The 21,807-nt window shown below is 38.9% G+C and overlaps 4 protein-coding genes across 7 annotated transcripts; 2 read left to right on the forward strand and 2 right to left on the reverse strand.

The window, feature by feature from the left end:
- Positions 1-1,435: 1,435 nt before the first annotated feature.
- LOC105457906 (palmitoyltransferase ZDHHC5) lies at positions 1,436-7,173 on the reverse strand. 2 transcript variants are annotated; one of them, XM_011702848.1, is made up of 9 exons: positions 7,058-7,173; positions 6,740-6,864; positions 6,478-6,635; positions 6,219-6,391; positions 5,904-6,098; positions 5,674-5,818; positions 4,863-5,077; positions 4,611-4,778; positions 1,436-3,494 (listed from the first exon to the last, which is right to left on the reverse strand). In XM_011702848.1, exons 1-9 carry the CDS (start codon positions 7,147-7,149, stop codon positions 2,780-2,782), a joined length of 1,986 nt encoding a protein of 661 aa, XP_011701150.1. In that variant the 5' UTR covers positions 7,150-7,173; the 3' UTR covers positions 1,436-2,779. The 2 variants fall into 2 exon arrangements, with proteins under 2 accessions (XP_011701150.1, XP_011701149.1); XM_011702847.1 differs by having other exon boundaries at positions 5,886-6,098.
- On the forward strand, positions 7,153-12,458 carry LOC105457905 (ribonucleoside-diphosphate reductase large subunit-like). 3 transcript variants are annotated; one of them, XM_011702843.1, is made up of 12 exons: positions 7,153-7,279; positions 8,281-8,323; positions 8,732-8,820; positions 9,394-9,571; positions 9,655-10,018; positions 10,096-10,397; positions 10,481-10,643; positions 10,730-11,112; positions 11,190-11,377; positions 11,466-11,774; positions 11,898-12,083; positions 12,167-12,458. In XM_011702843.1, exons 1-12 carry the CDS (start codon positions 7,238-7,240, stop codon positions 12,218-12,220), a joined length of 2,301 nt encoding a protein of 766 aa, XP_011701145.1. In that variant the 5' UTR covers positions 7,153-7,237; the 3' UTR covers positions 12,221-12,458. The 3 variants fall into 3 exon arrangements, with proteins under 3 accessions (XP_011701145.1, XP_011701147.1, XP_011701146.1); XM_011702845.1 differs by lacking the exon at positions 8,281-8,323 and having other exon boundaries at positions 7,197-7,279; XM_011702844.1 differs by lacking the exons at positions 7,153-7,279; positions 8,281-8,323 and adding an exon at positions 8,393-8,597.
- Positions 12,459-12,681: 223 nt separating this feature from the next.
- LOC105457907 (rRNA-processing protein UTP23 homolog) lies at positions 12,682-14,396 on the forward strand. The gene is made up of 3 exons (XM_011702849.1): positions 12,682-12,931; positions 13,033-13,259; positions 13,841-14,396. Exons 1-3 carry the CDS (start codon positions 12,812-12,814, stop codon positions 14,250-14,252), a joined length of 759 nt encoding a protein of 252 aa, XP_011701151.1. The 5' UTR covers positions 12,682-12,811; the 3' UTR covers positions 14,253-14,396.
- A 1,055-nt stretch (positions 14,397-15,451) lies between these two features.
- LOC105457908 (enhancer of mRNA-decapping protein 4) lies at positions 15,452-21,280 on the reverse strand. The gene is made up of 9 exons (XM_011702850.1): positions 21,067-21,280; positions 20,876-20,944; positions 19,985-20,190; positions 19,419-19,798; positions 19,058-19,326; positions 17,315-18,969; positions 17,030-17,237; positions 16,645-16,926; positions 15,452-16,464 (listed from the first exon to the last, which is right to left on the reverse strand). Exons 1-9 carry the CDS (start codon positions 21,075-21,077, stop codon positions 16,275-16,277), a joined length of 3,270 nt encoding a protein of 1,089 aa, XP_011701152.1. The 5' UTR covers positions 21,078-21,280; the 3' UTR covers positions 15,452-16,274.
- Positions 21,281-21,807: the final 527 nt, after the last annotated feature.

Here is a 21,807-nt window from a genome sequence, read left to right on the forward strand (position 1 = left end):
AATTAAAATGTAAAATATGCCCAAGATAGCGTTTCTCAAGACGGATAAGCAATTGACACTCATTAGCTAATATTATCTTGCTAATAACTTATCAAAGTCAATAAGTTTTTAGCAATTTTTTGAATTTTAAATCAGATTATCTTAATTACCATAATGAACGAACAATAAGCATTTCTTAACAATGAAAAGAATAGTTTTGTTTCCAATTTCAAAGTTAATTTAATTATAGAACTTTTAGGCAATTTAATAACTCGTATTTAAATAGCTCATATATTTATGAAGCGTAACGTGAGACACATTGTAAAAACACGCGTGCGTTGATGCTGGTGGACACACATCTTCATGCGGTATTTTTAGTTGCGAGATGTAGTTCAACTTGAATAAAATATTTCTACAGTAAATATGATTGAATTTGAAAACGCGTTTAATCCAATGATAACGTGACTCTTTTTTTTTTCTTCAACAAAATAACAGGCTTAAACACAAAAACAGAAACAAAAAACATCACATCAAAAAAATATTGCCACGATACAACACAGTATAATTTACTATGTTTCATGATTTTTATTCTGTAGATTGCTGCGGCGATACGTAAGTACCGAATGATATATGTATGTACATTTAAAGTGATAGAAGTAACGAGCAGTATTTATGTACAAGTACACCGAATTATAAACACTTAACACTCGCCATACCTTACACATTATTATATTACCTTAGTCAATTCGTAACGTTGTACCGTTGTCTCATTAAATGCTATTTCAAGCAAGACTACAATGATTGAAGAGTATGGGGGAATTTTTGGCACAGTTTCGTTCGTCTTAGAAACAAAACGAGTCTTATTAAAAACGAATCCTAAACGTATAGCTTATCGAGAGATATACGGAAGAAATGCTTATAATCCTCGTTATAATACTCGTGTGTCCGTAGTTAAGCAGTCGTTTTATACCAAATGCAAAAAGTTTATCTTTTTTTTTTCAATCTAAAAAATATTCGATGTCTGACGTCGAAATGATATGTTGCCGTGTAACACTAAGTCGATTTCCCGCGCAATCCATCGAGTGAATCGAGTGCGTACGCAAAATTCAATTAATGTCGCGTTGCAGCCTGTAGCAATGTAATTATAGCCGATAATAATTGGCTCACTATGCACATACACGATAGAGAAAACCATCATGCAACTTCAAAAGCGGGATATATCACAAATTTAACAGCAGCGATGGATGCAGCAATGGATTTATGCAATGCGTATATATATTACAATTCTTTTTCTCTTTTTTTTTTAACAAAATCAAAATAGTTTTTATTTTACGTTCGCGCATATATATTATGAACAGCCACCCTTATGTGTATGTGTGTCAGTGTGTGTGTGTGTGTGTGTGTGTTTGTGTGTACATTTGAGAAAACTAGAAACTTACTTTCCTACTTTTCTTCATTCGCACGTTAGTTTTTTTTTTTACACTCATACTTTTTTCTCTTTCACATTCTCTTCTCTGCGAGAACCCTCTATATAGAAATAAAATATGTTAGTGGGCACATCGATAAAATCATCATTTATAACAAACAAGTCAAATTATAAAGTCTTATATTTTTTGTTTAATCATTTACGTATAAATAGTGTTAAATATGTATATTAAAAATTTGCTACATATTCGACGATTATTTAACACAGATTTGTTATTCTATTCCCGATAATGACTTAAGTTGGTTAAGTAACTCCCTTTTTTCATTTTCAATGGACTCCTCTGTTGTGTCCGAGGAGTTAGTAAGGATGTAATAAAATGATCCCTAGTGCTTTCCTCGTTTATCAAATCATGCACCTTATCGGCAATGGAGGTATGAACAAGAAAAAAGAGAAAGAAAAGGATGACATTGGATTAACATCGTATTTCTATAGGAGGATGAGTCACGGTGTCATTGTATAAAAATCTAAACTGACCTACTTAAATGTGTACTAAAAAATATAATTGCTTCTGTCAAGCGAGAGGACCGATTTATCGGCGATGGCTCCAATAAAGGTCAACCTCTGTGCGCTCGGGATATACTTTCGTTGACGCCTCCGTGACTCATTAATTCGGATCGTCAGTCGGACCGAACGCTGTTATTATTCTGAACGTCGTGACGGGCATACTTCGCTGCTACGCACGTGGAATCTATTTTTCATTAACGAATAAATCAATGATATTACCAATACGACGACGGGAACGTTTGCGTTGGCTCGTCTTGCGTAAAATGCAAGTCGAAATCTCTCCTACCGTCGTACCGTAAGGATTTCAATGCCGAAGGAAGAATTGGGGGAAATATAGATTCGTCGCATATTTTTACTGCTTCGCGAGTGAATCCAGTGAATTAAATGCGTCGACGGACCGACTTCCTCGCCGAGAATGAATGCTATATACTGTCAATCAATCACGATATGATTCGCGCGCGCGCGCGCGCACGCACGCACACACACATATATATAATCACTGATAATTTGTCAGAAGTGCACATCGCGTGTATCCTGATTACTGTGGCAAGTTCCGATGCTTCGTAAGAATAATCTATGGCGATAAACGAAACTGAAGAACCAGCCGCGGTTTGCGTCTATTGCCCACATTTTGCATAAACGTTAAACGCGCGTTAATAACTGCATTAAACATCGCGGAAGAATTCAGACGGATATCTCGTAAACGGCATACATCCTTTCCTCGTTGGAGCACAAGACATGCAGACTACTCGGCGGCTCTCGTAGAATCTCCGTCCAGCCGCAGGATGGTGCGGAGACCGGAAAGGTGGGCTATACGGATATCTCATAGTTCATATCGTATACGCTCGCGCGGTCCGGCGTCGGTGTGGTTGGTCTCTGCGATCTCGGGTCGTTGGGCGCCGAAACCATTTCTATGGAGTCGGTCATCTCCAGGGCTCTGACGAAGGACATCGGCCGACGTCGCGCGTCACCCGAGGTCGGTGTGGTCGGTGTCGCCATCGTGGTCGCTTTCCGCTTAACCTGCGGCGACTGGTGCGGTTGATGCGGCGGGAAGACGGGCACTCCACCCCTGAGGGCCGGATGATACGCCGCCCGGGGTGCGTTCGTCGCGTACTGCGACTGCTGAGTCGGGCTCGTGGGGTTGGAGCGATAGTAGTCGTACGGCGGGAGCGGTCGATGGGAGGGCGACTGATGCGGCGCGCCGCTCACCGCTCCCCCAGGAGGCGGGCCTGGATAGCTGCCGGGTGAGTTGTCCTTCCACATGTAAACACCGCGCTGCGGCGAGCCCGCCAGCTCGCGTATGTTGTCGACCGTGTTGTTGGTCCGCGCGTACGGATGATCCGTGCCCTGTCGCACGAGCTCGCTCTCCGACAGGAAACGCCGCTGCGGGCTGTAGCCAGTGATGACGGAGCCGGGAACGCCGACACCCGTATTGTTTCCCTGCTGTACATCGTAATACGTCGGCGCCTCGTTAACGCCTATGAAATCCGGCCGACGAACCTGCGTCGGTGTGCCCGGGTTTGATCTGCAATCAGACACAGCGGATCTTAGATCCCCCCGAGATCCTCCGCGGCGCTAGAATGGCTTTCGAAAAATCGACAAATGCACAGTACAGTGAACCAAGATGAATATGCGAGTGCTTGAGCATTGTAGCCATACAAATACGGCTCTGGCGAGACATACAGGAGAGAGAGCAGCGCGTCATTCCTGTTAAGAAATTAGCATCTATTCAAGAAACATAAAAGATAGCGAACCTAAGAGATGTATGTGGTGTAATGTGTGTATGTGTGTGTTGTGTGTGTGTAGATGTGCCGTATGTGGGTATATTTTTACAACCATGTTTTTCTATACAAAGATATATATATGTATGCAAGAAAGCATAATTGTAAACTACGGTATGTCCTCGTAGGATGATGAAGTTCGTGTTTACCTGCAGTAGGTTGCAACATGATGGTAGAAAGCAGCTCCTTGCAGTTACCACCCCCTGCAGTGGGACACAAACTTATCTATATACCATATATCTTGTATAATATGTACATGCAGAGAGACTAATCCTCTACAATATTTATTGTAAGCTACATTGCGCAATTTTCCTTTTTGACACGGTCCTTCGTCCTCCGGAAGGCGAGAACAGTGGTGACAGAAGAGGAGAAAGAAGAGCAAGAGTGAGGTGTTTGACAGTGAGGGATAGGAGATCTTGACAAAACAGGCCGACATCATATCGAAGGGTAGCAAAAAGGACATCATAAGAGGAATATCGTTCACTTTGTATTGGCAGCGTGCTCAAGAGATGCATTGTAACTATTACTATAGTGTGGCGCTTCCCTCTTGCTCTCTACATTGAGATAATTTTGTGCAATGTGAAAATCGCGATATATAATATATATATATATATATAATTAAAAGTAATAAATTTGTATTTGTATATAAGTATATTTCGAATATTTCGAATGAGAATCGACCAAACGTAAAAGCACTCAATCAATCAATTCTTCATTATTATTATTATTATATTTTTTGGTATCACGTGTAAATGTGTTTATATTAGAAGATATTTAAAAGATATCTTTCATCAAATATATATATACCGGGCTAATATATACTTTGATTTTTCTTTCGTTAATGCACAAGTATAATGTACCTTCGTATTGGGCTGGATATGGCAAGCGGAGTGGGTACTCCAATAGCTTTGATACGTTGTTGCATCGTCGGGCTGGCGCCACCCTGACGCTGAGGGACCGTGGCGGGCGAACCACTCGTCTCCGGTGATAACGGGTCGGGTGTGTGACTTCGAGATCCGTTCATCCCTCTGTGAATATGATCGACGTGAGTGTGTCGCGCGCTACAGCGTATTCGCGGGGGTTGAGTAACCGTCACGCTTATCGCAAATTACCTTGGCCTCGGATGTGGACTGCCTCTAGGATAATGTATTGGATGGCGATGCTGCGACGGCGGGGGATGCCTGGGAGATTCGTTGCTCTCCACAGGTGGCAGGAAGAAATTGCTTTTGGAACCGTGTCTCTGCAACGGCGGTGTGGGTTCGCAGTCCGCAGACTGGGACGCCGTCGGTTCCATGTCTGTGTCCGATCCGTCACGTCCGGGCGATAACTGTAAAGAGTCATCGACGATGTTGTCATCGATCGCATCGGAGAGAGATATCTCAAGCAAGAATAACATATTTCTCTGTAATATACATTACGTATATTTCCTACGAATATTAGAAATCAGTTTGGATGAATGGGATATGCATGACACGTAGGATGGAAATCAGTAAAGGTGTCTTAGGATTCTGGATGGAATGGTACTTATAGACGAGGTATCATCGCTGCAACTCATACTCTACGGACAGAGAGTGAGAAAGACGTAAATTTATGTTAATTTCTATAGTAAAAACACTAAAATGTGTACTACGAAGCTGGTGGTACTAAGAACTGCGCAACTGTTTGCTCTAATATAAGTAGTACAACTAATGTTGCCTATAGCCATGCCTGTACATGCTCGAAAAACTGCGTAAATCAGCGGAAGAGTGCTTAAAATATAGGCTTCGTCAAAAATTCGTCCAACTTGTGCTGATATGAACAGTAAGAACAGTATACAAATCATAATAAAAGTACAAGCTTGAGTTGAAGCGTCAGATTTTCGAGAATTGAAGTCGTGTCGTTCACAAAGTAAAGAAGATAAAGCGAGACTGCGCTAGCTCTTACCTTATTGTAAGCATTTGAACTGGCATTTCTAACACCATTGCTGCTATCCATGTAGGTCTTTACCTGGTTCTCACTGCCTATAGTAGATATCTCTGACGCGCACGCCCCACGTCGCTTCCCTGAATACTTATCAGACTTAAGTAAGCTGCAAAGCACACAGAGAATTCATTATAACAAAATAATCGCCACGTACGTAATTAATTTTACAATACCTTGGCTCCTTGCAATACCTTGGGTATTGTGGTCCAAACTGCGTGTAACAGCAGTTGTGCAGACAACCACGTGAAAAAGGATTGTAGCCCCCGTTAAATTTGCCTGTTACCTGTTCGTTCGTCGTACGCCCTCTGGAGACGAGGACCACGTGAAAGCCGGTCAGTCCAAAGATTGGAATGAATAAGAGCATTACCACTCCCATGAGTATAAGTCTATATTAATTAAGGTTAAGGATCTCATAAAATTCGACATTGAATGTTGCAAACGCTCTACGCGCAGCCGCATTTCACGAGTGCTTTGGAGATAATTGTATATCGTAATGCAAAGGATACGCAACAATAGTATTAACTTCGCTCAGCTGCTCTTTGTGCTCCAGCAAGTAATACAGACAGAGCCCAAATATACTGAGCATATGAAAACTGAGCGACAGAAGAAAAAAGAAGAAGTATCTGTAGTTCCTCCTACCAATACAGTTGTTCACCCACGGGCAGTGATGATCGAATGTCTGAAAATATAGAGTTAACCGCCGTTAGTGGGATCTCCTCTCGCGACCCGGGCCCAAAACGTACGTTAAATGATGGGAAAACCCACCTCGATACAGTGATTGCAGACGCTGCAATGTGAGCAACGTGGAGGTCGATAGAACTTGCAGGTGACGCACCACTTCATGCGCACAGTAATACCGTTGATCTCCACGCTCTTGTACAACGGGGCTCGGAAGTCGTCCTCCCGGTCTTCGTCAGGAGGCGCTTTACACAAAAAAGAAAATAATAATAAATACCACATTGCTCCGCGAGATTTCTGCGGATCTTCGTACTTGAGAGTACAACGCAAGCACGTATCATATGTTTACCTTTTGGTATAACACCGGGATCCATGAACGTCGCCAGCGAGAAGTTTATCACCACGAAGAAGGTGATGACTCCTTGCAGAGCCGGTACCCACAAGCCCCATCGAGAGACATAGTAGTTCGAGCACCTGCGAGAACGTTCGAGAACACGTGAGACTTTTTCGGCGGCCCCGCGAGATCCTCGCCGCCGAGAAAGCCGAGGGCGGGGAGGAGGCGAGCTGAGCTGCTGCTGCTCCCGTCACGACGGGGGGAACGTGCTCTCGGGGAGCACGGCGGCACGGGTGCGCGCGGGGAGCGAAAGGGAGAGGTAGGACAACTTACGGGAAGATGAAGAAGAGCGCCGTGGTGACGAGTAGGACCGTCCACGCGAACGTAGCTGGCAGATACCTCGTCTTCACATCGCATTTCGGCATTCTGCACGCTCCGCTCTTCCGGTGGCACACGATCAGCAGGCGGCGCGAGTCACCTCACTAACGGACAGGATTTCTGCTAGCAGGAAACATGGCCGTGTCCATCATCGCTCGCTCGGCTCACTTGCGACACGTACGTACCGCGGCGAGGGCGGCCGCGCATTCTAGCTGCCGTCCGGGCGCCCGCGACGCAATCACCGCGACGTGCAGGGTACGACGGGGTTCCCGGTCACTCGCGCGTCATCCCGGCGCGGGGAAACGTCAGGCGGCCTTCTATCAATATATTTAACAGATCGCGGTATATACGGGGTAACCGAGCGACGAGCACACCACCTCGATGACATACATATATAGCGTGCAACGCATCTCTCGCTCTCCCTCGGCTGAATCTCGCGCGGCAGCGCGCGTGTCAATTCCCCACCTCTCTACCACCAACCCCCTCTCCGTGTTGCTCCGTATTTTGCACCGCGCTTTATCCCATACTTGCGAGTATTTAATTCGTAGCGTGTGGCACACCGTGAATTTCTGTCTTTCTCTCTCTCTCGATTGCATTTACTTATTGCAACATATTTATATATATTATGTATAAACATATACATATAATATATACAATATTTATTAAATTATTTATATATACTTTATATGTATTATTACGTGTTTACATATTTGTTATTTAATTTTTTGTTGTATTTATTAGAATTTGTTCCTTCCATACATATCATAAATAATATGTATAATTGGGGAAGGGAAAGAATAACATTGAAATGTGTATCGAATTGCCCTTATCTCAAGTCTCAACTGTAGATCGGACTTTAATCGATAAATTAGAGATACGAGTATCGATATTGTCGATCATGGCTGATATCGCGCTCGTTTCCTTCTGTCTAGAGTCCCTCTAGTGACGGAACTCTAGTTCCGTCGATCGATCGAGTATCGATAAGATCGCTCGAGAACTGTAAAATGAGTTGGGTATAATAATTTCGTTGCAATAACCTCCAATTTCTTCTAGCTGTTGCGACACCCTTTTCCGATACGTTCAGACATTAAAAAACATTTCGATGTTAAATCTATGGATTTAATGCAACTCTCACGAAACGCAAAAGTGAAAATCGTACAACTGTTTGTTTAGGACAGGAGAGATCAAGGAGATCAGACCTTTCGAAATGGCGCGAGAAAGGTGGGTAAAAAGGGCAGTCCGCCAGAAGTGACGTCCGCGCGAAACGCGGCCGCGATTGGCCGTGGTACACGTGACACGGCCTCGCTCGTCACTTCCGTTTCGCGGGTAAATCGCGCTCGGGTTAACGTTTTCAATCACGCCGGTTGAGTGTTGACTTGGTGTTGACTCGTCGTGCGGCGAGCCGAGAGCGAGATTGCCGTGGAAGAAGTGCCCTGCTGCGACGGCGACGCTTCCGAGAGCGTCCGAGGAGGCAACATGCACGTGCTCAAGCGTGGTAATTTGCGCAGATGTAAACAAACGCGCTCGAACCTACCGCGATCCTCGATCGCGGATCCTCGCGCGAAAACTGCCTTTGACACCGTCTTTCCCCTCTTTTAAGCATCCACTGTCTCTTTCGTTTGTTGTCAGATGGACACAAGGAGCCTGTGCATTTCGACAAGATAACCGCGAGAATCGAAACGCTATGTTACGGCCTGGACATGAATTATGTGGATCCGGTAAGCGTTTGCACATGTACCTTTCTGTAAATTCTTGACACTGTCGAGAAATCCTGTCTCTCATCACTTCTCTCGTCATCTCGTCTCATTCTATTTACATCAACGAATTATTTTCGTCTGAAGGAGGCCCTGAAAGTTTTATTATAACTTGTATAAAATCGTTGACTTAAGAGAACCGTTTTCTTTCACATAACCAATATAAATTGCCTGTGCGAGCTATCGCATTTGTAGATACGTGAATCAATATAAATTTGACGGGGAGCAAAATGTGTACTTGTTTACATTACATTGCAGACCTTTCGACTCCAGATTTGAGTCCTCCTCAGTGTGGATAACAAAGCAAATTGTAGCGGTTCAATTCGCTTTGTTATCTGTACTTCAGAGAATTCAAATCTGGAGTCGAAATGTCTGTAATGTAATGTAAAGCAAGTACATACTTTGCTCCCTATCAGATTTGTTATATTGATCCACGCAACTGCGGCAGCTCATACAGGCAATTTATATTAGTTACTTGATTTATTTGTTGGAGCCTTATTGTAATAATTTTCTTATTTATTAATTTTTCTTTCACAGTCTGCAATCGCACTTCGGGTTATAACCAACTTATGCTCCGGAGTGACGACAATCGAATTGGATAATGTGGCAGCCGAAACTGCGGCGACTATGATCAATCAACATCCGGATTACGCGACCTTAGCAGCTAGAATTGCCATATCTAACCTGCACAAGGAGACAAAGAAGGTTTTTAGCGGTGAGATTTTTTTTCGCAATCATCGATATATTCATCATCATTTGTCAATACATAATTCGTTATTAACACCTTATATTTTACAGAGGTGATAACTGATTTGTATCTCACGAAAAACTCGATCACGGATAAACGTTTACCTATAATCAGCGAGAAGTATTACAAAATTATCCAAAGCAACGCGGACAGATTGAATTCCGCGATAATATACGATAGAGACTTCAATTATAGTTATGCTACATTTAAAATGCTCGAGAGCAATCACCTTTCGAAACTGAATGGAAAGGTTGTTGAGAGACCGCAGCACATGCTGATGCGAGTCGCCGTAGCCATTCACGGCGAGGACATCGATAAGGTCATTGAAACGTACAATTTTATGTCGAAACAATACTTCGTACATGCCGCACAGACGATAGATACCGCATGTACCGTTACGCAACAAATGGCTAGGTGATTATTATTCTTTAGCAACTAGTAGATTCATCGGGTGTTTGCAACGTGTCATTAAATACGCGATATTTTTACAGCTCATTTCTGTTGACGATGTCCGCCGATAGCATAGACGGAATATTGGACACGTTGGAAAGATTTGCTCTTCTCTGTCGTCACAATGGCGAGATAGGATTCAATGTACACTGCATTCGGGCGAAGAACACGCCTATAAGGGGCACGGGAGGCGTATCGAACGGATTGGTGCCTATGTTAAAAGCGTACAACACGGCTATTGCAGCTGTCTCCGAAAACGGCATAAACGAGGGACCAGTTACTGTATACTTGGAACCATGGCATGCCGATATTTTTGAGTTCTTGGATCTCAAGAGGAGTATTGGTTATTATCGTTTACTAAAATTCTTTTCCATCGCCTCTCTCGATAAAGACGTGCAAGTATATTTTTAAACAACTATATTTTAGGCGAGGAGCAATTGAGGGCGAAAGGCATGTGTTACGGATTATGGATTCCAGATTTATTTATGAAACGTGTTTTTCATGATGATGTGTGGAATCTGATGTGTCCACATGAGTGCCCTGGGTTAATTACAACTTGGGGTGATGAATTTGAAACCTTATATACTAGGTAATTGGTAGCACATTTCTTACTTCATTTTTAAAAATTACATTGATTTTATATAATTTACAAAGGAAATATATATTTATATTTAGGTATGAAAAGGAAGGACGTTCTCGAAGACAAGTTAAAGCCAGGGACTTGTGGCTTCTCATCACGCAGATACAATTCGAGACAGGAGTGCCATACATACTTTATAAAGATCAATGTAATCGCAAGTCGAATCATCAGAATCTGGGGACAATTAAATGCGGCAGTTTCTCCACCGAAGTGGTTCAATATTCAAGCACCAAGAAAGTTGCCATGTGTAACACAGCTTCGATCGCTGTCAATATGTTTGTGAATTCTACGAAGAGAACTTTCGACTTTTATAAACTTAAGGAAGTGGCGAAAGTCGTCACCTATAATTTGGACAGAATGATTGACGTTAATTTTTATCCTCTCCCAGAGGTAAAATTGTCGTGTGATAGAGCTATCGGTAAGTTATTTACGTGTAATTCGCGCGTAATTGTAGATGCGGTGCTTTTTTTCTGAAACTCATTTTTAAAACTTCAGGCATCGGTGTACAAGGATTGGCAGACGCGTTTATCTTAATGAGATATCCCTTCGAAAGCGAAGAAGCTAACGAACTCAACGTTCAGATTTTCGAGACTCTCTATTACGGCGCCCTGGAAGCTAGTTGCGAAATAGCTACTGAGAAAGGCCCTTACGAGTCGTATAAAGGCAGTCCAGTCAGTAAAGGTGTAAGTATTTCGGAAGAACATTCTCACTATTATCTACTGATTTGTTACAAATTATTTACACGTCTGAAACGTGCAATTCTTTTCACAGATCCTCCAGTACGACATGTGGAATGTAAAACCAACAAATTTGTGGGATTGGGATATTCTAAAGGCAAAAATTGCCAAGCATGGAGTGCGGAATTCTTTGTTGTTAGCGCAAATGTCGGATGCATTTATGGCGCAAATGTTGGAGAATAACGTATCAGTTGAGCCGTACACGAGCAACATTTATACGATATACGCACTATCGAAACAACATCCAGTTATCAAGCCACGTTTGCTGCGAGATCTAATCGAGAAAGGGCTTTGGAATGAAAACATGTGTAACAACATTATTACTAATGGCGGATCCATACAGGTAAATATTCATTTTTTTTTATTTAACTATATTATAACGCAATTTCTAACGTTATGTAAATATTAAAAAGATATATAGATATTGTGTACATTTTATAAGTAAATCGTGCTCTCTCGTTTGCAGAACATTGAGAATATACCCGAGGATTTAAAGTTATTATACAAAACGGTTTGGGAAATGCCACAAAAAACGATTTTCGAAATGGCAGCTTCACGGGGACCTTTCATTGATCAGTCACAATGTTTAAATGTCCACATGGTCGATCCATTACAGAAGCTTACATCCATGCATTTTTATGCTTGGGAAATTGTAAGTAAAATGTAAAATGCACATCTGTTACGTATAGTGTTATTTTTAGATCATATATGAATTTAATGTATTTTTACTTGCAGGGTTTGAAGTCCAGTATGTATCGTCTCATAACTAACGACAATAATATAAAATAGATAAGATAATGTAAAAAAAAAACATGTGCCTTGAAAGAGAAGTGAGAAAAGAATACAGAAATTCAAAATAGGAGTAAATAGGAGTAAAGTAAATTTTTTAAATAAAAAATTACAATAAAGATTGTCTTTTAAAATAAATATAGTAATAAATAATAAAAATGTATATTGCTTTTATATTAATATGTGAAAGTAGACAGCAAGTTACTCCAGTTTTATAAATAAAATTATGAAAAAAAAATTTAACTGGTTATTTTCATAAAACGTTTTGGAAACTAAACTGTATTTTGAATTACTTTTGAAACAACACTGTATTTTTCCCTTTTGTATTTTTTTTCCTGTTTTATTGGATATCTACTTCATTCTAAAATAAGTGCAGCCTTATAAACATAGTTGGCTTTTTCATGTTTGATCGCATTAATTAGTTACCAAAAACATGATGAATTTCTAGTAGTTCAGCTTGCTTGCGATAGATGGATCTCACCATCAGTCCAATTGTATTTTCAATAAGAGGAGCACGAGAAAATTATTAGGTTAGCTTGGATGTCCAATCTTTGAGAAAGAGAACAGTTTAATCAAAATAATCTTTTTAAAATGAAGACTTCGCGAACCAAGAAAGCCCGGAAAACTCTTGGGTTTTATGTGAACAATTACAAGTTTCATCAACCATTTCAAGTCCTGATTGACGGCACATTTGCGTTTGCGGCATTACAGGTTAGCTATACGTACTATTTTCTATTTCTATTTATTATCAGTTTTCACAATGTTTTAATTTGATTTTTTATTGTATTTGTGCGTTTTTACTCTTTTTTCAGAACAAATTTAACATACAGGAGCAACTTGCAAAGTACTTTCAGTCTGAAATAAAGCTCCTAACAACTGCATGTATCATCTCGGAAACCGAGAAACTTGGTTTATTCTCGCCAGCAGTTAACGGTGCCACGCAAATAGTGAAGCAATACGTTGTACACAGATGTGGGCATGAAAAGAAGCCAATAAGCGGCACAAAATGTTTACTATCTATGATAGGAAAAGACAATAGGTAACGTTGAATTTTATTAGAAGAATACTCAAGAGAGTGAAAATATCAAGTTTTTAATTTTTATTTCTTTCTTAGATATTTCAATATTCCCCGAAAATTTCAAGCTTTAATTTATTTAAACGAAAAAAAAAATACATTTTTGAATTAAGCTTACGCATATCTTTCATGTCTGTTGGTTATCAATATGGAGACAATGATAATCTTTATTCTCAAGTATTGAATTAGAAGATTCAGGAAGATGACTTTAGAATTTTAGTGTACTAATGAAAAATTTTTAGTATCAGTAACGAAAAAAATAAGGAAGTTCTTTTCTGTTGTGTGCTAAGAGTGTAACCTAAATTATTTCAGAAGAAGAGTAAAAAATTTTTATTACGATCAGTTTGAAACTTTCAAGAAAAAATTTCATTTGGCTAAAACACATAAAAGATTATTTCTTCATAAAAAATTTTGTTTTGGGTTGCATGTTACCTTCTCAGATATAAAACGTTAATAAACAAATCATTTAGTATATGATCAAGAACAATGTGTAATAGAAGAAAGTCTTTTTTTTTAAATAATAAAACTATATTTGTTCCTTATAGATATATTGTTGCAACGCAAGATCGTGAACTTCAGGATAAATTGAGGCTAATTCCAGGAGTTCCTGTCATTTATTTACATGGAAAAGCACCCACGCTGGACTCTCCTTCGGAGACAAGCCGCAAACATGCCGAAGCTATGCAAAAAGGTTTAGGCATGACTACATGGGAGAGAGAGAATGTAAAGGTATTGCGAAAGCAAGCAGGATTAGAGGAGGGGAGTAAATTGAAGAAGAGGAGGAAAAAGGGAGGACCAAATCCGCTTAGTTGTCTGAAGAAAAAGAAGAAACCGGAAACAACAATGAACAAAAATGGTACAAAGTCATCTGGCAAGGTCAGAAAAAGGAAAATTAAAATAGCGTCACACATCAAAGAGGCTTTACTGACGGAATTTAAGAATGAACGTAGAACGTAGAATTACGTGATTCATGTGAATTTTCAATATATATTCTGTGAATACAAAATATTAAGAAGCGAAATTGTTAAAAACTGCAAATTGAAAAATGCGTTTTTTGCATATTGGATCAATATGCAATAGCTTTTGTTGACTTGGAGAAAATAAAGTGTGTATATAACTATATATATTGTATATATTGTTTTATAATAAAATTGAAATATAGTTAAAATGGATATAATTTCTATGATGCTAAATCTAAAATGTTGAATTTTCATGGAAGAAATTTTGCTAATTCTACAGTTACATATTAATAAAGCTTTTTTTATAAAATGACCAAAGTGATTCTTATTTAATAGAAGTAATTTATTCGATCTCATTAACAAAAAAAAATAGCGACGCGTGCTATCTTATAAATTACGTTTAATATCATTTAAATATAAAAAGATAGTGAATAAGAAAAAGTAACAGAAAGTGTTCACTTCAGAAAAAAATGTATATTACATCCTTCAATACGATATTAAATAACATTGTACAATGTTATTTTCCTAAGATACCTTAACATATAGTTGAACACATGGAATCTGGAATTAGGAACTTCCATATATAGAAAGTATAAAAATGTTGGAAAATAATCTTTTCGATGTAGGTGGCACAGTGTTATTTACAGCCGTTGTTTAAGAACTTTCAGATAATATTTAATACTACATTATCATAAGTATACATTTATTAGGTAATCATAATTGAATAGTGGCAGATCTGTAATTTCAGAAGATTAATTTTTTTCGAATAGAGTTAAGAAAAAAAAATTTAATTCGTAAATATAACAAATATTTATGCATTTAGTTAAATTTAATAAATAAATAGTAAATCATTATTTGTTAATATAAAGTTGATTTAAGTAAGAATTTTTTAAAAATTACATATATATATACGTATATATATACACATATATATTATATAATTTTATATATTTATAAAATTAAGCGTTAATGATATTTAAAAAAATCTAATTCTTTATTGAGAAAATAAGAAATTTAATATAAAAATATTTTAATTAAAGATGAAGCTCTAAATCAAAATGCACTCTTGATATGATGGCTCTTTGGCATATCAAGGCCTCACAGTTTATAAGCTTCATCTTATAAACTGATCTACCACTATATATTTAAATAACATAATCTTTCTATTAGGTACAAATATTTGAACTCAATCATATAAGTAAAACAATTTCAACTTTATCTCTCATTCAGTTGAATTACAAGTATGTAGTATATTATTATTTATTCCAATATAGACTTTTCCTAGTTCACAAACCGCTAGTCACAAAAATAGAATCTTTTTCGGTCAAAAAATTATATTTTTAAACAATTATTAAGCCAAGAGCTTTCAAAGTTAAAGGTTTTTAATAAAAATTTTTACAGACGCATTCTTTCATACAAGTGATTAAATATAATATGTCATGAAATCCATGCACTGTCTATATTAGGTTACAAAATTTAAAGAAATTTACTATTAACTTACAAGTGAAAATTAATTTTAGTCATCACACATGTAGGATGTAACACTATTCATGCAGAACTTAGCAGTATGAAACAGAAAAATTATAAATTATTTTCTTTCAGCATTAGCACTGACCATTTTCTAATACTAATCTATCTTCAGATCATCAACATTGTGCTGAACTTAAGAATGTTTTTTTTCTTATTTTAATTCATTTTTTCAATTTTATTATTTAGATACAGTTTATGTAAAAACTATTTTAAAAATTTCATGAAAGCATTTAAGCGCATAAGAAAATGAATAAAGATTCATGGCATATTAAACACGTGTGTTATCTCTTAAATAAAATTAAATCGAATCTGAATGTTAAAGTAGTGTGAGTGCCTCACACATATCTATATTTGCTTTATATTCTAGACGAAAATTACTGCCAGTCTTAAACATGACTTTTGTTAATATTGCTTTTAGACAAAAGTAACCTTTAAACAAAAAATAAAAAATCTTACATCATATATTTGAATAATCTCACAAACGTGGTGGTCAAGGATGCTGATTTAATAGTGCGCGCGTAGCCATAGCGAGCATTTTCATGCGGCGCGTCGATCGATGATTCGGATTACTTGCTACAAATGTAGCTAATTGATTTTGTAGAGTCATTAGCACCGTGCCCATATGTTCTCGTGTTACAGGATCGGTTGGATCTAAATTCAAGATTGCTTCTTCTAGCCACCTAAAAAAAAGAGATAATTTTTATTTAAAATATCTTGTGATATCTGCAAAAGGTACAAATGTCTGTTTTTATATGATGTGTATATATACATTTATATATATATAAATAAATTATATATGATATATAATTTATTACATAAATAATATGTACATAAATTAAAAAATAATTATTAATAAATACCTGTGCTTCAATTCTGTGCGATGTCCTAAATCAGCGGACAACTGTTGTACAAGAGAAAGAATCACGGGTTGCTGTAAGACGCATCTTGAACCTTGTCCCGTACACGAAAATACTCTTGAAGGTTCTGTCTTTTCACACACTAGTACTACCAATCCTAAATCACTTGCACTCAGAGCCTGTTGAAAAGCGGCGTTTAGTTGACCTCTTTGAAGTAGGGACATGACACGTGATTGAGCATCAGCTACAGCGGTTACAGGTATAGCAGGGGTTGTGGCTCTTGATCTATAGGTTTCGAGAAAAAAAAGTGTGTTTTAATGATATGATTATTTATCTGCATAACAGTATCTGTATGGCAATGTTGTAAGATTTACACTATATTTCTTACCGTGCGCTAGAAATTTCTGTAAGCTGCTGATTTAGATTCTCTCGTATGGAATCGCGAACTGCTCTTAAGGTATTATCTTGCATCGTCGTTAAAACTCTATTCAATTCAGTCTGCATCTCCTCACGTATCACGGTTGATAATATTTCGCTTAGCTGCTCATTATGATGCTGATACTGTTTATCGATTATTGAATCGATGTGTTGTAGATCTATAAAAGAAAGTATTATATAGCACATTGAAGAAATATTTAATTCTCTGCTGACGTTGACGGAATAAGCTACTTACATTCGCGAGTACCTTTGGCAAAGACGTCCTGGATTTGCTTAAACATGATTTGGCAAACCTTTTCCATATTAGGTAAGAGGACAGTTGTGAAGGCTTCCTTAAAGGCAACATCCAGGGCTGGTTTAGCTGCGTTCGCAGCTGTCAGAGATAAGGTGTCTTTTACGTGTGAACTGTTTATCAATTCAGTTACGTTCTTTTGGAAGAGCTCGTCCATTTGATTTGCGTCCAATCTCATTTGGTGTTTCAAAGGCTTTATCGTATCTTCAACTATACGCGGTAAAGTACTTTCAATCTTATCTTTGATCGTTGTTTCAAATGTGTTTAGAAATTCATGCTGACGTGTCATTTGATCGTACAGAGTTTGTTCCAAGTTGGCATTTTGCTGCTGGGACATTCTCGCCATCGCGGACTCTATTCTCGCGGACACTGGCGATTCTTGCCGCAATCTAGTAACCTCCGCGCGTAATTCCTTCAGCTCTTGACACTGATCCTGAATTATCTCTAAGATAGATTTCAGTTTGTTGTTCAGTTCAATATCGTTGTTTGTTCGCCATGACGTTCCAGGATCGTCGGCGGGAAGGGACGACGCGTTCGGTTCATCCTTCGTCTTCTGCCTTGGCACGTTGTTCTCATCGTCTTCGGGAAATTCTTGGGGCTCTTGCATCGCGTGCACACTAACGTCCTTAAGCAAGACCATTGGGATATTAGACCAATCCTCATCGGCGTTCGTCTTCGTCTCCGGCTTGCCGTCGATATCAGTTTCCTCGTCCGCTTTAGAGAGAGACAAGATCTCTCTCACTTCTCTAGACGGACTGCTTCCGCAGCTGGCAGGCGCTTGCTCTTCTATCTCGTCCTCCTTTCCGAGCGGCGGATCATTGCCACTTGCATTTAAAGCTTGCACCGCTTGTGCGAGTGGACTGCTTGATAAGACTTTCCTCAAATCCGGACTTTCGGGATTAGATTCCAATTCGGTGTTCTCTTTTTTTGCGGGTGAACTGAATGCGTCGGGTGTCATTAAGTTTAAGCCACCACCACTATGATTAATTGTCGCTTCAATTGTAGTAGATAATGACAGTTTTTCTTTCTCGCAATTTTCCCCGGACATGCCGTTGTGAGTAGCGGTTCCCATGTCTGGTATGTCTTCGGAATAATCCAGCGAAACGTGAGTGAGCGTGTTTATCAGGTAGTTGCCACTTGCGTGAGAGGCAGGTTTAAAGGCAATGTGACACTCTTGTAACGACTTTGGTTGGACTAGATACATGTAAATGACAAGTTGTTCATCGTTCTCTTCAATCTCTTCGCACAGATCTTCGAGCGATTCGCCAGTCGACCGTATCTTACGTTGATCGGCATCGACAATTCCGAAACTTAGAATTGGATATGGCAGAAGAAACTCTGATACCGTGCTTATGCATGCTAACGCTTCACCTTTATCCTTCGTAAGACTTAGTATATATAAAATTTTATTATATATGTCTGATAGAAATAGATATCCAGCACTAAGGTCTAAGCCTGCTTTTAGCACCGGCAATTTGCCCGTGGAAGGATTTGGAGCAAATTTGATTGTTTGTAAACAAGTCCACACTTCGCACGACCATACTTTTAGTTCTGAATTATTGTCACATCCCGTCACAGCAAATCTCCAGAATTGAACACTGAAAAAAATAAATATTTTTACTTCAATTATATTCAATTTATCGAATAAAAATGTATACGATAAATTTACATTCTCGAAATACTCACTCAGGCTGATAATTCTTATGATCATCAAGAAAAAAGAGGCAGGAAATGGGTCGTCCGCCATGAGGCCTCCATTGATGTAAACAACGTGGTTGCGGTTGATTATTGTGAGAATTACTATGAAGGAAGACTTGAAAGAATTTCACTTCTCCGTCTGTACTAGCAGTTGCCAATGCAGTACCGTCTGGACTAAGTGCGGCTTCGACAATAGTCCCAGAGTGTTGATCAATTTCCATCATGCCACCGCTTTCTTTAATACTTGGATCCGTTGCCTGATTTAACAGAAGAAAAAGATGAAAATTATATTCATCATGTATATATTATGTACATATATGATAAAAATTGTGTAAAAGTATATATGTACCTCCACTGATCTAAATCTTGATGCTATTGTCGCAACCGACCATAATTCAACCTTGGAGCCACGAGTTAGGACTAATAATTTTGATACTTCATCGCCGTCAGAGGCATCGTCCTCTGGGATGTACGGACACCAGATCACTCGGTGACTAGTCGGGGATACATCTTCCGCGTCTACTTGTAATACTAAACTACATAATAATTCAGACGGCGTAGGTTCAATTGTGTGTATAAAAAGTGATCCTGTATAATCGATACACGCAAGAATTGCATTTGAAACATGGGCGAATGCAAGATCTTGAATAACACCACGCATTCCTCGCAGCAGAGATCTATGTTCTAATTCCTTGTACACAACACGAACTACCCCACCACCGGTACCAACTAGAAGATGGAAAATTCATCTGAGTAAAAGTATAACGGCATGAAAATTGCTTTTGTAGCTAAATATTATTTGATTAAAAAAAAAATCAACTTCCTTTGTTGAAACATATCATATATAAAGCATATTTCAATTTGCAAAAAAAAAAAACATTGCAAACAGCAAACCTCAATCTTGTCAAATATTACCTTTTAAACCATAGGCTAAATATTTTCCGGATACATGAACAGCCAGCAACTGGCCGCTGTAAAGATGATGATCCCATGTGAAATCAACGATGTTTTTCAATTTTACTTTAGAACTACCATGGTCGTGATCGCCAGGGGAAGGGGTAATGGTCACGTCTGTACTACATAGTTCAACTGAATGTTGATCCTCCCGTCCACTAAACTCTCTGTAGAAATAGAATGCTATGTAAGGATCTTTGTATTCAAATTACAGCCTACATATCATATTTATTTACATTTTCCAATGGAAGAAAAAAAGAAATCAAGCAGACAATATAAAAAAATAAATTCATAAAGAAACGTTAAGCACTTTTGTAGGGAAACTTGTTTCTGAAATAACTGAATCTAATCTTAGGAGTATGGTATTTGATTGAAATGTACTAATCAACGTGATTATACCTCAATCTCTCATACAGGGTAGTAAAAAAGAACGGTTGAAAAATTTGAAAATATTTATTAAACTAGATAAAAGAATGTTTATTCAACGTAAATTTTTTGGAAATAAACAAGCAATTGTTGCTTAATGCAAGCTACTTGTCTTGTACTGATACAAGCAGACGCGGAAATAAAAAGATCATTTATGTTATCGTTATCCAATCCATACACTGATCATGTTTTTTGTGATTTAACTAATATCAAAAACATTCAAATTTTTAAGCCGCTCTTTTGCAATTCTATTTTATCTCGTCGAAAGTTCGTTATCGAAGTGACAATCGCAATACTTTCATTCTTGCCACTTGCCAGAGACGCGACAGGATTTCGAGATGGACGATCGTGGCTCGAAAAGCTCTAAAAAAAACTTCAAAGCTCTAGAAGATCTCTCTCTCTCTCTCTCTCTCTCGTGGAACTTACATCGATTGCTGGTAGTGGAGATGCCTCAGATTGCCCTCCCCGGACTTGCTCATGTCGCCGGCCGTGTTCCTGTAAAACAAGAAAATTTACTTACGGGATCCGCAGAAGGCCCCGCGGTGGTCGATTTCGCGAACGATTTCCTAACCCCTAGCCGGCGGTGCCGCTCATTACGAGGGACCGCTCTACCTCACCTCTCGGGCATAAATGCCGCCGTTTTTCCACCGTGCCGCTCGTTCGGGATTGAATGGGATCAGCCGAGCAGCCGCGCGCTCATCACCGGCACCGTTCCACCGCCCGTCGCAGCGATCTCGGGCACGCACACGCGGGACCAATTCGCTAAATTCCAACGAAAGTGAAACGTCAGGCAGCCATCACCCACTTGTCAGAACGTACACGAGCGTGAGCGCCGCGAGCGCGGAGTGAACGTCAGTGCGGGCAATCTCCGCCGAGGTCAGTGTTGTTTAAGTTGTGTAGGGTTGCAGCGAAGTCGCCTATTGCGCATGCGCGCCGCAATACTAGAGAAATCTAGTAGTGTAGAAACTGTAGAAGCAGAGAGAACGCTTTTCTCTCTCTCTCTGACTGTATATATTATTTATGTAATTATATAAATGATATATATTATGTACTTACTATTCGCGTTTAAAGTAAAATTAAATTAGAATGTTCCTCCAAGTGAAACTTAAAAATAATCGCTATCTAATCGAGCGAAATGTGATCAACAATTTAAGTTTATTCGAGCTGTTTTTATTTCTTAACGTATATGGTACCTATATATATTATTAATTTTAATAACAGCGTTTCTAAAGCCGTTCGAACCCTAAGAAATTGACCAGCCGATTATGCCTCCCAAATTCAACTATGATTGGTTAATTTATTCTTACAGCTCAAATTTAATTCTCGATGTAATGTGAACAGGACCAGAGTGATATTGC

Source organism: Wasmannia auropunctata, unplaced genomic scaffold (assembly GCF_000956235.1).
Source record: "Wasmannia auropunctata unplaced genomic scaffold, wasmannia.A_1.0 LD334880.1, whole genome shotgun sequence".
Classification (NCBI taxonomy): Eukaryota; Metazoa; Arthropoda; class Insecta; order Hymenoptera; family Formicidae; genus Wasmannia; species Wasmannia auropunctata.